The sequence below is a fragment of the Rhamphochromis longiceps genome, linkage group LG15, assembly GCF_057381845.1.
Source record: "Rhamphochromis longiceps isolate RC_006_pf linkage group LG15, R_longiceps_female_GT1.1, whole genome shotgun sequence".
In the NCBI taxonomy this organism is placed as follows: Eukaryota; Metazoa; Chordata; class Actinopteri; order Cichliformes; family Cichlidae; genus Rhamphochromis; species Rhamphochromis longiceps.
In genome coordinates this window covers 9,613,279-9,629,384 of record NC_140571.1, presented here as the reverse complement: position 1 = coordinate 9,629,384, position 16,106 = coordinate 9,613,279, and the positions used below count along the sequence as shown (strand labels likewise).

The 16,106-nt window shown below is 40.0% G+C and overlaps 1 protein-coding gene across 1 annotated transcript; it reads left to right on the top strand.

The window, feature by feature from the left end:
- Positions 1 to 2,341: 2,341 nt before the first annotated feature.
- Positions 2,342 to 14,963, top strand: LOC146652048 (transforming growth factor beta-3 proprotein-like). The gene is made up of 7 exons (XM_085382449.1): positions 2,342 to 3,345; positions 7,198 to 7,361; positions 9,563 to 9,692; positions 9,808 to 9,915; positions 10,563 to 10,728; positions 10,920 to 11,073; positions 13,147 to 14,963. The coding sequence occupies exons 1-7, from the start codon at positions 3,000 to 3,002 to the stop codon at positions 13,303 to 13,305; spliced, it is 1,227 nt and encodes a 408-aa protein (XP_085238575.1). The 5' UTR covers positions 2,342 to 2,999; the 3' UTR covers positions 13,306 to 14,963.
- Positions 14,964 to 16,106: the final 1,143 nt, after the last annotated feature.

Sequence of the window (16,106 nt, the reverse complement as noted above, 5' to 3'; positions counted from 1 at the left end):
TGCCTCCTTAGGGAGTCCTCTCTTCACTTTGTTGTTCTCCATGTTCATGACCCTCTGATATAGACCCCCATATCCTCTCCACAAAGACTTAAGGAGCGCTGGAACCTATTTCAGTAGGTGGGGTGCACCTGTGTCACTTCAAGGGGGCCAGAGAGACTGAAAACCACACCAACAGGCAATTAAGAATCACCTGAAAGAACATATCATGCATGTCTTTGGATTACGGGAGAAAGCAGCATCTGGCAAATCCATCCAGGCACTGAGAGAGCATGCAAAGTGCACACACAGAAGCCTCAGGCAGGTTGAACCTACTGCACCTATCATCTCAACCCATTGTTATTGGTTTTGCTCTTGTTTGAGGTTCCATCAGGTTTTTGTGATACATTTACAGAACATCTAAATAAATCCTTATGTGAGAGCACAGTTTAGAGCACAGGTCTGCCTGTTGTTACATCTTCACTTAAAAATGAGTCCACTATAATTTAGATTTAGCTCTGGGGCTGTGTAAGATGCTTTCTTTCCTCCGCTCTTGTGTGTGGATTCAGACACTAACAGCAGATATTGTTTGTTATGCAGCATCACCTGCTGGCTTAATGGAGAATTGCCAAAGGATGAATAAGACAGCAGTGGGAGAGTTGCACAGCAGAGAGCTCCTTCAAAGCCATCAAAACAGGGAAAATGCTGAGATTCATCAGAGCATTATGGACAACAGCAAAGAGCAAAAACAAAGTCAAAAAATGCCTTTTTGTTTTGTCACAAATATCTCACATTCTCCCCCAAAGTCGTTTTCAAAAGTTCTTCTGATAAACTTGAGTCTTGTGCATTAAAGTATGCATAGAGCACTGTGGGTAAGCGGCTGAGAGAAACCAGAGACCTGGGTGTCTGCCTGAAAATACTCTGACAATAGCTATAGAAAAACTCTGCTCTTTTTGGGATCATACAAAAAAACCCAAACTCCCTCATTTAAGTTAATTTTGGGTTTGGATTGCTTACATATCGCTCCCGACATCAAGTTATAGATGAAGGCGTTTCAGCTGGAGTTTGGAGAGACTTTAGTTTGGAGATGGATTCAAGTAGACACAAAAATACATATATTTCTGTGACTAAAGTATCAAAAGCAGCAAAGACAGAGAATCTTGGTTATTAATGGACAAACAAAAAAATCTTCACCACAGTTAAAAGAGTTAAACAATAACTGCGATTCAGGGATACTTGGCATTCCTAACAAGTCAAAGAGTAAATGGAAGTCAGAGTTATTACATAAAGAGTATGAGCCATGTTTTTCTGAGAAGACATCTGGCTGTAAAAAATAAAACAGACAGTAAGTGGATTCACATCATAATTATGTTTTCACTATAATCTGCATATTTACCCAATAATGCTTCCCTGCAAAGTCAACCAATAAATGTGTATATGATACACCTGAGCTTACTCTTAATGCCAAATATTTACCAAGTTTGGCAATTGTATGAAATTATTCTTGCTATGCAAACTGGTGGACAAAATAAACACGGCGAAATGCCATGTTTGGGTACGGGGCCTCCAGTGTCTGACTGAGCTTCGACTTAAAATAGGTCTGAGAAATGTGAATATGCTCTATGAAAAGAGATAAAACAAGCTGGGTGAGGGGTGGAGGTGGGGGGCTGTAAATATATAATAACTTACAGGCTTCCAAGGCCTTCAGACATCAGCACAAAAACAAAAAAAAAATTCTGTGTGGATGGCGGTTTGCAGAGGGCATGGGAAAATCTGCGCTGACAGCGAGGAAACTTTGGTTCTTTTCAACAGTAATGTAATCACGTTGCCTGAAAGTGACGTTTCAAAAGGATCTATGTAATCTGAGTGCAACCTTGGACAACAACCGCTGCCCTGTTTTGTGCTGGTCTTTGTGGGAAGACTCCAACATCAGACAACAGAGCAAAACAAACACATACAAAAATACCCAACAGTGAATTATCACTTGTTATCTTTATGGATTTTTTTATGTGTAAACTTTGTGACCTCTATTTATTGCCATTGTTAAAGCTGCTACCACAACTTTCCTCCGGGGCTGTTTAGAGGGAAAGACAACACCAAACGTTTGTATCTGGACAATAAACACCACACAGTATTACATCCTTTTCAAGTGTAAGGCTCTTTGAGCAATTTGTTGGGGAAACAAAATTGGCAACTGCAAGTGGTACAACTTGCCACTAGGGGGCATACGACAGCAGACAATCAGAAGACGCACCAACTGAGATTTCAACACGGTTATAATTTACAGCGACGTACGACTATAAAGACACACGCGAACTCACACTCACACAAACGGGGACCACAAGACCAGACCTGAACACCACTTCAAATACCTTCGTAAACAAACAAATGTGGGCTGGAGCTTAAATTGTCCCTGCTGTTTGATGGGCCTGCCCGTGAAACTTGCTTATTATGTCAGAGTTGATGACTGGAGCGTTGCATTCACTGCCCGCTTACGTTTTGGGCGCTCCCGGGGACCCTCCTCCATCAAAACGTCAGAAACGACCGCTATAAAGCTCATGTGAGGCCATACCGACCGCTCAGAGTCGCATATACCTCGTTAACGGGACAACCTGCGGTCTGCCTCCTCTGAGACAATAAGGCGGCTCCACATTTAAGTGATACAGACTTAGAGGAGAAGTGTGCCAGGCCACCGGATAAATCTGCTGGAGTGAGTACAAGTATGCAAAAGACCAGATTGCTTGTTTCTACGGATCAGTTTCATATATGTGGGAGAGCGTCTTTTTCGGGACTTTGAATTGAGTTGTGTCTAATGGGCGAACACAAAATTGGATTTCCGCAGGCGAAGGGGACAAGAAAACGAATCAAGCGAGGAGTTTTTAAGCATTAGTTTCCAAGGGAAGTTTAGAGAAGCACAAGAAGAACCATAGGTCACAGGACTGTGATTTTGACGGATAGTTGACACGGACCCTGGTAGTCCTCCACACATTTCAACCATCGAGCGAACAAATGCAGAGAGAAAGATGCATTTGGGCAAGGCTTTACTGTTTGTCATCCTCCTCAACTGCGCAACTTTGAGCTCATCCCTGTCAACTTGTGCCACTGTGGATATTGACCATGTGAAAAGGAAGAGGGTCGAGGCGATACGGGGTCAAATTTTGAGCAAACTTCGGCTGACTAGTCCTCCACAATCCCTTGGACCGAGTAAAATCCCCTATCAAATCCAAGCGTTGTATAACAGCACCAAGGAGCTACTGGAGGAGTTGGGGAGGGATCGGCAGCAGAGTTGCGGTCAAGACAACACAGAGACAGAGTACTATGCCAAAGAGATATACAAATTCAACATGGACAACGGACCGCCGGAGAACAGTAAGTATCGCACTTTTTCAGACAGCCAAGCTGTCTTTCTCCAACTTGTGCCAGCCACCAACGTGTCCATAGTGCGTAATTACGCATCAAACGAAGAGTGTACGCCTAAACCCAGCGGCACAAGACTCAAAACAGCAATTATGTAATTCCGTTTCATTGACAGTTTTAGATTGATAAAATTTCTAGCTGGCAAAAGACTCTCTCAATTTTATGATATTATTTTTATTATAATATATATATTTTTATATTCCACGTTTAACTCCATTCAAGCCGTCCTCTCTTTTACAAACTAAATCCCCTTTTTTAGTGTTTGTGCTGGTAACTGGTTAGTGTCACATAATCATCGCAAACATAGAAAAAACAAATCCCCTTTGGCAGATTAATGTTTAATTGTATAAAACTCTTCTCTGAATTTTTGTAAAACTAAAAGGCGAACAGAAAGCAGTGCCCTTGTGAATGATGTGCTTTATTTCTTTTGTGCTCGCCAACCTGTTTTATGTCTGAACCTGTGTTCCAGGAAGGCCACTCTCCTCCCACTCCTGACTCCGCTCTTATTCGCTTTGTTTTTTTCCCCTCTCTATGGTTCATGTCTCCCATCCCAGATGTTCCCATTTCCTTTCCAGTCAGGTTCAAATGAGAGGGACATCTGCACAGGCAGATGGGGATGCCTATAGAAGAAGGAGTTGGAAAAGTTATCAGAAATGAGCAGGAAAAGCTAGACAGCAGGACCTCCCCATTAGCTGTGATAGAAGGACTCTTTTCTGGTTTAGAGTTTCTCTGCATGGGAGGAGTTGGCTCTTCTGTAGCCCTCATGCTGGTGCCACCCACTTGCCTATTGAGATGGCAGTGACCCCACTGGCCGTCTTGGCTAGTTAATTATGCTCGCGGGTGGCCCACGAGAATGAGATCACATACAGGACAGCTCAGGTTTAACTTTACTAAACCGTGTGTGAGGCTGAGCCCTAAACCCAATTAAGTCTAAAGACTATGCCAGCATCTCATATTGCCAGCAGGTATAGGTAACAAGTCATTACTTGGCTTAAAATGAGTTTAAATTTATATGTGAAATATTTGTTAAAATAACACATAAAGACTGCTTAGGCTCACATTATTTCCTCTACATGTGTTAAACCCATATTTGACTTTCTCCTCTATAGAATAAAAAGCTACGAACTGTAATTGGAAAACCTGTGCTGGAGGGACATGTGTCAGCACTTGAAGGAAATTCAAGTGGCATGTGGTCCGACTGAGTCTGGATTACCGAAAAAGCAGAATAGGATAACTGCTGTGCGTGTGCGAGAGGCGAAGCGGGCCTCATGGTCTAGAGCAAAGCCAAGACCATTGCATCACAGTCCCTTTGAAATCAACAGGTGTTTCTCAAAAGACCTACTTTCCCTCAGCAATGTTCTGTTTCAAATCTCACAAAATGTTTTTTGACAAAAACACCAGGAAATAGGCGCCTTGAGATGGTGGACTCGCAGCTGGATTTGAGAGCCACGGATGGTCTCGAGGTACGACAATGTGACGACAAAGATTTATATACGGTGTCCTGTTCACTGGTGTTTAAACAGAATAACACACGCCGATTGATGACAAAATCTTAAATACAAGAGTTGTATGTGTATGCCAGTGTTTTTTTTAATATGTCCAGTGTGATCTCATACTTGGAAATATGCATTCTGTCAATGCCCAGTATATCCACTTGTATTCATTCAGCCCCTAAACTGAGAGTGGGTAATGTGATTTTCATATGATGGAGAAGGAAAGATGATGAACTTTCAGATTGGTTGAGGTCCACTTTTGAATTTTGCAGGAAAGGAAAAAAAAAAAGCAACGCAAACATCTTTTAGATTAAAACAACATTTAAAGCAATGTATTCTCCATGTTTATCCAGTTTACTTCTTCATACAAGACATACAAAACTCAAAACATAAGTTTTACCTCAATGGGAGCAAATGGGTAAGGTCCCCTCTGTTTTAACCCAGTTCATCAACAACTCAAGCAAATTTAAAACATGTCTTCTCCTGCAGAAAAATGCAGGGTTTTTTATGTATTTACTCAAAATCTATGTAACAGATGGAGACAAATCCCCATCTTCTTTAAGGTATGATGATGTGTCAAACTCTCCAACAAATCTTTCAAAATAAAAACAAATTACATCAGCTTTCATTGCCCTCGACACATACAGACGAAGCACTTTTTGATCTGCCACGCCTATCACCAGGATACCTTTTACAAAGCACCCCTAATCTCTTTTGTGTAATGATAAAGCTACAGTTAAAGTTAGATTAGATTCAGGTGCAGATAAGACTTGGGAAGGTTTTACTGAGAGACTGTTTTGTGTAATGTTGGGTAGAAACACTGTGACCCCTCTTAAAGTGACTCGAACACTTTGTAGCTCTTAGTGAAGCTTTGTTGTTGTGGTTACACCATTAGCTGCCCACTGACTGGTTTGTCCCACAATCTGCAGTCCATAGACAAGAAATAAAAACTCACTTTTGTGGCTAAGACTCCATGAATTTGATCCATCGTATTTAACAGTTTTACAGATGTCTCTTTTGATAATGGCGGTCTACGGGGAAAAAATGTTTTCTGGACCACAGGGACTGTTTTCAATTCAAATGCAAATGGGTACTTGGAAAGCATAGCAGCAAGACTGAGCAGTGGTGCAGTATCCGGCCCTGTTAATGCATTCATTAACTATACTCCCAAACCTCTACCGTGTCAGTTGTTTTTTCTTTTCAACGTCACATGACTTGTTTGTATCCAATTACGCTCTAGAGGTCTGTGTTATTTACCCTTGATTACACTTTAGAATGTACTGTCATTCATTAAAGGTGGCCACAGATTTTATTATCATTCCACAATAGGCACATGCTTGTGAATGACATCATGTATTACCACACGCCAAGAATACTGCATCTAGCTGCCAACATTAGATCCTATTATTTTTTGAGAATGAAATGACGTGTGACTAGCTGTTAGCTCGCGGCATCCTTTTTTTTGGGGTGGAATTCATAGCAGTGATGTCACGTTTCTCACGTAACCTACAGCGAGGAAGTGGGAATGTAAGTTTTACAAAATATCAAACCACTCCTTTAAGACAGTAGACTGTCAGTGATTACAAGCCACAGCGCCAATGGTGCTCCCTGCATGAGGCATAAGAGTGCTTGGAGGCTGACTTTGTGAAATGAAAATTTGAGTCTGGGCCAGTGACATCACGCGCTTTATCTCATTTACATACATTAGCTTTTTGATGGGGTTCAGAGGTAATAGGTTGACCTGTCAGTCTTGTGGCAGCCTTCTGCTTCATTTACACCTGCCACGGCCTCGAGTTGGTTCACAGAGCAGCCTTAAGGTCATTCAAATTACTGTGTTGAGAGTGTGGACAACAAGCATCGGAAAGATTTCCTTTTAAAGCATGGTACTTATACAGAGTCTGGCATGTCTCAAGGACTGAGGTTGGGCTGTGGAGAAGTCATCATGGTCAGAAAGGGTTCAGGTCCAAAAAGTTGTCAGTGGGACTGAGGATAGGAAGGTTTTTGATACCAGATAGGTGAGGTCATACTTATCTAAATAATGCTATTTCAGTGACGACATTTTCATTTCCACCAAATATAGACAAAATGTGTTAGAGAAACACTGACAAGTTCTGATTAAGGTGTGCAGCAACACTAGTCGTTCACTGTGATAAACGTAGTGCCAGACACCACAGAACCACTATGGCCAAGATCGGATTTGAACTGTGTATCTTTATCTATACAAGGTCCATCTGTCTTATCTATCTACGGACATAAAATGCTTCTAAGCATGCTCCCTCACAAAACATTTGTTTTATTCTATTTGTTCCAGACGATCTGTCTTACTGCCCAAAAGGCATGACTTCTAAGGTTTTCCGTTTTAACATCTCCGCCATGGAGAGGAACGCCACCAACCTGTTCAGAGCAGAGTTTCGAGCGCTGAGAGTTCCAAACTCGACTGCCAAGAGGAATGAACAGCGGATTGAGCTCTACCAGGTGCGTAAAGGTACCGTTTCCTTGTCCTTCTACCTAGATAAAAGGCAGACCGCAAATACTTTTTCTGGATGTAATCTTTGTATACAAGGAAAAACAAACAAAAGAAAAATACCACTACAATTCTGAACTGTTGAGAAACCGGTCTTGAAATAGCTAGTCAGTTCTATTGTTATTTCAGGCTCCAACTAACAAAAAATAGACAATTATAACTCGATTGCAGTTAGGCTCTAGGTAACAAATAGATGAACAACTGAAAGGTTCAGCAGGCCTGCAAGATCTTTGCAGAACCGGGACAGTTAGCCACAGACAGTGTTATCGAAGAACAAGTAGTAGACATCTACAAATGTCTATAATGATCTTAATTATAGTTATGTGTAGATCTCTAGTACTGAATATTGTAGTTAATGTCCTTAATGCAATATTCTGTTATAAGGATCTAAGATAGGGGTGTCAAACATATGGCCTGGGGACCAGAGTTGGCCCAGAAAAGACTCCAATTCGGTCCACTCTTTGTTTTTGGAAACTGTGAAAAAGTTTTAACTGTAGCTTCTTAACTTTTACAACTTTTCCTGCTGATAAGGACCTCCCCAATGCTACACCAAAGTAACCGATACACAATTAAATGACAGAAAAATATACTATTAACATAGTACCCAGAGTTGGTATTAATCTTGGCAGTTAAAAGCATCATAGCAATCTGGTGTGTGTGCAGGTGCTTAGATACACATGGTTGGCATGTTGGTATTTACATGTATGCTGTGTTCTGTGGTTGGTTTTGTAAGATTTTGGTGTAAATAAATGATTTTGTTTAAAATCTGCCTTTTTATTTTCATAAAAATAGATCTGCCCAACCCACTGACCGAAAAACACCTCCAACATGGATTCAGATTAAACTTCATTGTCACACCACAGATTAACAAGTAAAAAGTGTGTGAAAAACCTATGGAAAAAAAGCTCTAGATTAGAAGGTCACAAGAAAAAAAAAAGAATAATTTAGATGTGTGCAAAATACAAAAAAAGAATGTCTGTCAATAAAATTAATAATAAATAAATAAACAGGTCATAACTTGTTCAGTGACTTAATAGCGGTTAGAAAAAAGCTCTTTTGCATCCTGCTCTGGTGACAGAGGAGGTATTTATAGCATGTTCTAGCCAAATAGCCAAATTCCACAGAAAAACCAGGGACCTGTAGCAACCTTGCCAAAAGTTAAGTAAATAATAACAGAAATAGTCAAATGTAAATTTATAGATCTTGTGCACATTCCCACATGTCTTTAGTTATAAAGAAATAAATACAAGCCAACAAAAATGGAAAGACAAGGTTTAGTCTGATTTTATCAAATGCAATGATACAGTCTCCTGGAACACTGCGAAAAGCAGCATTAATGGGGAATTTAACTAAAAGTAACTGACAGCTGTTATAATAGCAGAGTTGGCCTTTTGTTGATTAAAAATACATCTTTTGTTTAAGATATAGCACCATTAAATTTTAGCATATTGAGTCTGGCTGATGTAAGAAATGCATATTTTGTCATTTTTGTCTTTTGCCACTTCAAACCTTCTTCATCATTTGAACAGTTATGACATGATATGACTTATTATGCAAAGGTGGGAATTTGCATTTAGCTTAAAAACACCCCTTGCCTGCAGTCCGTCTACGTGCACACACGTATTTTGATAAATGTAGCTTTTCTATAGCTTTTAGCCTTTTCCAACACATAAATGGCATTTTACTGTCATTTTACGGTCACTGAAATTGGAGCTTTTGAAAAACCCCTTCCAGGGTGAAGATTTAAATCTAGGCAGGGAAATGAATGAGGAAAGTCAGATGTGTGAGTGTCAGTTTTGTGTGTGCAACTTCATTGTTTGTCAGCTTCTGATTGGTCAACATTTCCGTATTGTTAGAGTTATGCTGTAGTGCCACCCGGTATGCTTTTGACAGCCCTGGACATTGTTTTTTGCATTTTCACGTGAAAAGTGATATTTCAAGGCAAAAACGAAAAACTCCCATTTTAAATAATACCCATGTACATGTCGACATAGCCTCAGTGTAGTGTACTTTTTCTGTATTCATAGTTTATTAATATATTGAATGCACTCTTTCCTCCACATGATTCACTATTATTGAACAATCAGAACAAGAACAACTAAAACAGTTGAGAAAAAAGGCTTCAGACCAACTATTTATTTTTGCTTCACAGATCGTGAGGCGAAATGAACACATTAGAAAGCAGCGCTTCATTGGAGCCAAGAATGTGCTGACCAAAGGTACCGCAGAATGGATTTCCTTTGATGTGACCGAAACAGTGCGGGAGTGGCTGATGAAGAGAGGTGAGCCTGAGATCTCCATATTTCCTCATTTCATAATAACTCAGAATTGTTATCATTAGGAATAATAAAGGATTACCATTAAGGTTAATGAAAGCTTGCCTTTTTTTAATTGCAGGATCTAATATGGGTTTGGAAATTAGTGTCCACTGTCCATGCCACACCTTCAGCCCAAATGGCGACATCATTGACAAGGAAAGTGAGGTCCTGGAGGTCAAGTTTAAAGGTGAGCTACAGTGAGATTTTGTCACATCAGTTTTCATATATATACCCCCCCCCCCCCCCCACACACACACACACACAAACAAACAAACAAACAAACAAACAAACAAACAAACAAACAAACAAACAAAAAAACAGTATATAGGATGGACATAGCTACTAGGGGTTTGTGCAAGTCATGTTTTATGCTCTGTGTGAGTTCTTACCATCCCTGCAATACATTTACATGGCAACATTTCATTGAATTCAATACACCTTTATTTATACAGCGCCAAATCACCAATAGTTGCCTCAAGGCAAAGACCCAACAATAGCACAAAGGAAACACAGAAAACCCCCTAAATTATATAACCCCTGATTAGCAAACGCTTTGGCGACAGTGGGAAGGAAAAACTCCCTTCTAACAGGAAGAAAGAAAGAAAATGTAATCTTCGTAATAACCAAATCACATCTTTATTGTGATAAATAATCAAAGGTTATTTACATAGAAATAATTTTTAAGCATAGATGCTTCAATTTGATGAATTGCAATACAGTACAAGTGCTCTTATATTATGGTGAATAATATTTAAGGTCTTTCTCAGATAAAAAAGGATGGATTTTTTCCACAGTTGTTAATAGTTGTGCACTTGGATCATGTTTATAATCAAGGTATTGATGAAGAGGAGGAGCACAGTCGCTTGGATCTGGATCACTTGAAGAGGAAAATGGAACAGAATCTCCCTCATCTCATCCTCATGATGATCCCGCCCCACCGCCTGGACACTCAGTCAACACGCCGACGCAAGAGAGCGCTGGACACAAACTACTGTTTCTCGTAAGGGGATTCACGCCAGTTTTAGCTAGTCCTTGAAAAATCTATTCTTAGTGCTGTCAAGTTTTAATGGTACTTTCATGTGCAGGAGCTTAAATATTTGATACAACAATTAAATATTAAGAGAACCTAAATGTTCCACTGAAAACATTTCTTGAGACTGACTATGTTTTTGTTGTTCCTCCTCATCACAGAAACACGGAGGAGAGCTGCTGTGTTCGCCGGCTGCACATTGATTTCCGCCGTGATTTGGACTGGAAGTGGATCCACGAGCCCAGTGGTTACGATGCCAACTACTGCTCTGGGCCATGCCCTTACCTGAGGAGCTCAGACACAACGCACAGCTCGGTAAGTGGGATTATGCTGAGGGAGTTTTGCACAGTAGAATTTACAGCAGCAGAAACAAAAATACCTTTAAGTACATCGTAGATTGCAGAAAAAAAAGCATCATAAATGTCAATGTTTTATATGTATATTCACTACAACTATACATGGTATTTTAAATTACAGTGTAAAAAACAAAATATAAAAAACTTGTCCATTTGATCACAAATCAATATATCTGATAAATATATCTGAAAGCTATCTTTCACAGTCAGAGTATAGGTATTGCATTGATTAAAATAAAAATGCCTTGGGCTGTAACTCTTCTAGCAGAAACTCTAGCCACTTTGCCACTGAATCTCCAGGCAGCTGTTTTGTGTTAACAAGACTGAGCCCTGTATTTAAACATGGGGAAAGAGCTATATTCTTTATTTGATATGTAAACTGAATGAATCCCCACCTGCTGGGGCATCCAGTCAAAAGAAAGTTGACTTTAGGGGAAAGGAAAAGAGCTACAGCTATGTTAGCCAGAAATTGGTTCCTTTCATGATTTTTTATGGTGGGTTTTTTTTTTTTTTGTGTGTGTGTGTGTGTGTGTATCATGAACCTCATCTGTGCACTTGCATCAGTAGTAAACAAGGTATGCTTTATACACTCACGGGCTACTTCATTAGCTATACCTTGCTATTATCAGGTTGCACGCAGTTCTGATTCAACAAGGAGCTGGAAACCTTCCTCTGACATTTTGGTGGATATTGACATGACAGCATCACGCAGTTGCTGCAGATTTATCGCCTGCACATCCATGATGTGGATCTCCCATTCCACCACATCCCAAAGTTGGTTTATTGGATTAAGACCCGGTGACTGTGGAAGCCATTAGAGTACAGTGACCTTATTGTCATGTTGAGAGATACCTTGGTTGTAACAAGTGGTTTATTTGAATTGCTGCTGCCTTCCTATCAGCTCAAAGCAGTCTGGCCATTCTCCACTGATGTCTGATATAAACACAGTGTTTTTGCTTTTTTGCGTTGTTCATGTATAAAACATGGACGTACCTTGTGGGTCGGAAAACTCCATCAATGCAGAAGTGTCTTAAACGTGCATTCTATCTGAACGTCACCAGATGGCAATAGTTGTGGTTGCAAAAAGACTTCTGGCCCTATAGATGTCTATGGGAAAACAGCTTTCTGTCGTGACTTCCATAGTCACTTTTCTGCTAAGCTTGTAGGTCACTCTGCAGTCACTCTTTTTTCATATTGTTATTGTTTTTTGCCAGTGTACATCGTACCATGTTTCATGCACCATATGCATGCTATGAAACCACAAAGACATTGGCTTACGAGTTGACGAGTTGTCAGTCACAAGTTGTTAGGCGGTAAGCGTTTGGTTTCGCAGTCAGACCTGCCCAGCCTCGTCATGTCCAGTTTTTGCAACCAAGGTGGCGACATGGGAAGCCCTCGTCACGAGGCTTCAGAACAGGACTTCACAAACCACTGGGTGATGTCACTGTAGCTATGTTCATCTTTCATACTGATATTTGCCCAGAGTTGGTTATTTTCTCTTTTTCCCTTTTTCGGACTATTGTTTTAAAATTGTCCTAGAAATGGTTTGGTGGGAAAATCCCTGCCGGCCAGCACATTCTGAAATACTCAGACTAGCCTGTCTGGCACCAACAAACATGCCACGTTCACTGTTACTTAAATCACCCTTTTTCCCCCATTCTGATGCTCGGTTTGAACTTGAACAGGAGGTCATCGTCACCATGTTTACACGACTAAATGCACTGAGTTGCCGCCATGTGTTAGGCTGATTAGATATTGGCGTCAATGAGCAGTTGAACAGGTGTACCTAATGAAGTGGCTAGTGAGTGTATATTTCTCCAGTTTGGCTGTGAAAAACCAGATGTTTGGCTCTCTGGTAGAGGGGCAGAGGCTCTTTGCTGTTACTACTTTCTCTCATGGATTTCTGCGCAGAAGTCTTTGTGTGCCATGTCTCTGCCATGTAATATCACATAGGAAGAGACAGCAGAGATACACGGTACACAAAACAAATGTGAATTTTATAATTATTTAATTTCTATGTCCTATTCAATAGCTGCTGAGCCTCTACAACACTCTGAATCCAGAGGCATCCGCCTCCCCCTGCTGTGTCCCCCAAGACCTGGAACCCCTCACTATACTCTACTACTCTGGACGGACACCTAAAGTGGAGCAACTCTCCAACATGATTGTCAAGTCTTGCAAGTGTAGCTGAGAGGACATGAATGTGAGGCAGTGTGGCAGGATTTTACTCGGTACAGACCAAACCCATGCATGACTTTTGGACTTTTAGCTGTGACAAATACTTAAACTGTGGCCTCATGGCTTAGATTTGAAGACCACTCAGGAGGTGGCACATTTTTAACGATGCAGATTTTCTCAAAAAACAAAAAACCCCAAAACAAACAAACTTGATATTTTGATACTAATTTTTATTGTTTCCCTCAATTGGTTCTGGTTGACAAGTAAAGTAGTTTAATTTGAATCTAACTAAAAAAATAGTCCCAAATAAGACTTGAGCTTAAAATATTTCCCCCTATATTTGTGAGGATGGACAACATACTTTAGAGGCTAGATTGACAAGGGCACCTATTTGTGACAAAATGAAAGAAATTAAAATAAAAACAACAAAAAAACTAACTATAGCTGCTTCATTGATAATTACTCAAAGAGGGCTACGTTGTAGTATTTTTGTGTAACTCTTTCTTGAATCTAGGCTTGATTTTACATTGTTAGTCGTCACAAATATAGACAGGTCTCTTCTTTCAGGCCCAATTTTCCCTTAAACTTGCCTTAAATTCCCTTCACTTCAAACAGTGGGCATTATCTTCAAACACAAAAGGAGAAAGGACAGACTTGCTGCTGTATCCAAAGCCATAGCTGTGGTCAGGGAAAAGGAGAGCTGAGAGAGAATGCCTGCTGGATTTGCAATGGAAAGTCAATGAACAAAGAAGGTTGAGCCAAGCTTTTCTTTTTTTGGCCAGCCAGCAGCAATGGTCTCGTTTTTATTTTTTTTTCTCGGTGAATCTATTAAAACGAATGGAAGAAGAAGAAGAAGAGGGGACCTGTATGGAAGGGAAGAACTGTGATGGAAACTAGCCACGAGCACACTGCCATTCACTGGAAGTTTTCATCTTTAACAGGTTCACATTATTTTTGGGACATCAAAGAATATACTGGAAAAGAACACGTGTTATGCAACAGGTTTTTATGAGACTTCTTTTACATTAATAGCAGATTTAGTCTGTTATGCAACTTGTCGTATAGTGATTGTTTCACTAACTGGGAAGAAGATTGACGTGTAACAGTTTTATATTAAACTGTGGGTACTGTTACATTTCCTTTGTGATTTAGAAAGAATATGCAACATTATTGTCCATATAGGAGTTTAACCTGTTATGTGGAATCCCCTTATTTGTCTGACTAAAGGCCATTTTTTTAGTGCAGCTGTTTTCTTCTATTTCTTTTGTCTCCTGTCAACTCACCTGTCACCCTTCACTCCAGCCCGCTGACAAGGAATTTACATGTGCAGTCTGGGCTTCCCAAAACATTGCAGTCTTTCATTCCCTTTTGCTCTGTCTCTGTTTGTTTTGGTGCTCTCTTACAGTGTGAAGTCCTAATGGAACAGAAATGAAGAGGGAGTGGAGGAAAAGTTATAACATGACAGTGGCCTGATGTACAGTTAGACCTCATTTTCTCCAACTCATTTCTGAATCCCTGTACTGTTTGACATTTGCCCAATCGCAGTCATCTAGCTTTTAGGTGACATTTACATCATGTTGTTGTTTTTTTGTTTGGTTTTTTTGGCAGTCATGTTGTTTGATAAAATGATTGTTATTAAAAAGACATCATGCAAAAGTCTATGAGCCCCTTCTTAAAGCGTAACGTTCAAATCTGTGCAAACATTTAACTCCAAATTAGGAGATGATGAATGTATGAACTGTTCTTGTCTGCCTTATTGAAATGTCATTTAAAATGCTATTTTCACATAATGTTTTGGCTCCATGCAAACATCATTTTTCTTTCTTGAATCTCACCAACCCCACCTGTTTCCTGCAGACGCATGCACAGCCTTTTCTTCTTTTTTTTTTAAACCAGAGTGATAAATTCAAGTTTCTCAGGGGTTACTGCTTAACAGCTTTCCCAGGCAAAAAGCAATTACTCTTATTTTAAGAGCGTATTACTGCACAGGCATCTCTTTATTTCCTTGTTTTTCATAAAATGGATAGCATAAATCACGCAAAAAAACTGAAAAAAAGGCATATTACATTCAGTACCGCCTCATACCTAGGTATGTGTTCTCCTCAGAGTTTGATACTTGCTTTCAGTAGTAGAGCCAGACACTTTTTACAGCGGTGCCTAAGCTCATGCTATTACTTGCAGTACTGTGTAAAAGTCACACGCCACCCCTTATTTCTTTGTAGTTTACTAGGAAAATAGGACATAGGTGCAACAAGGTATCGAAACACACAAAAACATTATTTGATATAAAACCCTTTTTTATTCAACACAGCCTGAACTCTCTTAGTCAAGCTTTCTTGTCATTTCTTTAAGGAGTCTTCAGGAATATTTCTCCAGACTACTTGAAAGACATTCTTTGGATGTTGGCTGCCTTGGCTTCTTGTTCTCTGTCAAGATGATCCCACTGCTTCAATTATTATTAACATCCAAGTTCTGGGAAGGTCAATCCATGACTGATAGTGTTCGTTTGTGTGCTCTTTCTATCCAGGTAACAAAGCTGCTGCCAATCTGATACTTTGCAGGTGGTATAACATGCTGGATCAAAATCTTATGGTACTTTTTTGTGTTCATAATTCCATCAATTTTGACAAGATCTCCAACACCACTGTCTGAAATGCAGCTCCAAACCATGACAGAGCCTCTCCCATGTTTTACAGATGACTGTAGAAACTCATTGTTAAACCTCGACCTCCTCGATACATATTGATTGCAAATTTAATCAGACCTGCTGCCACTGATTTCCAGTCAAGTTCTTGTGTAATGTATCATATCTTA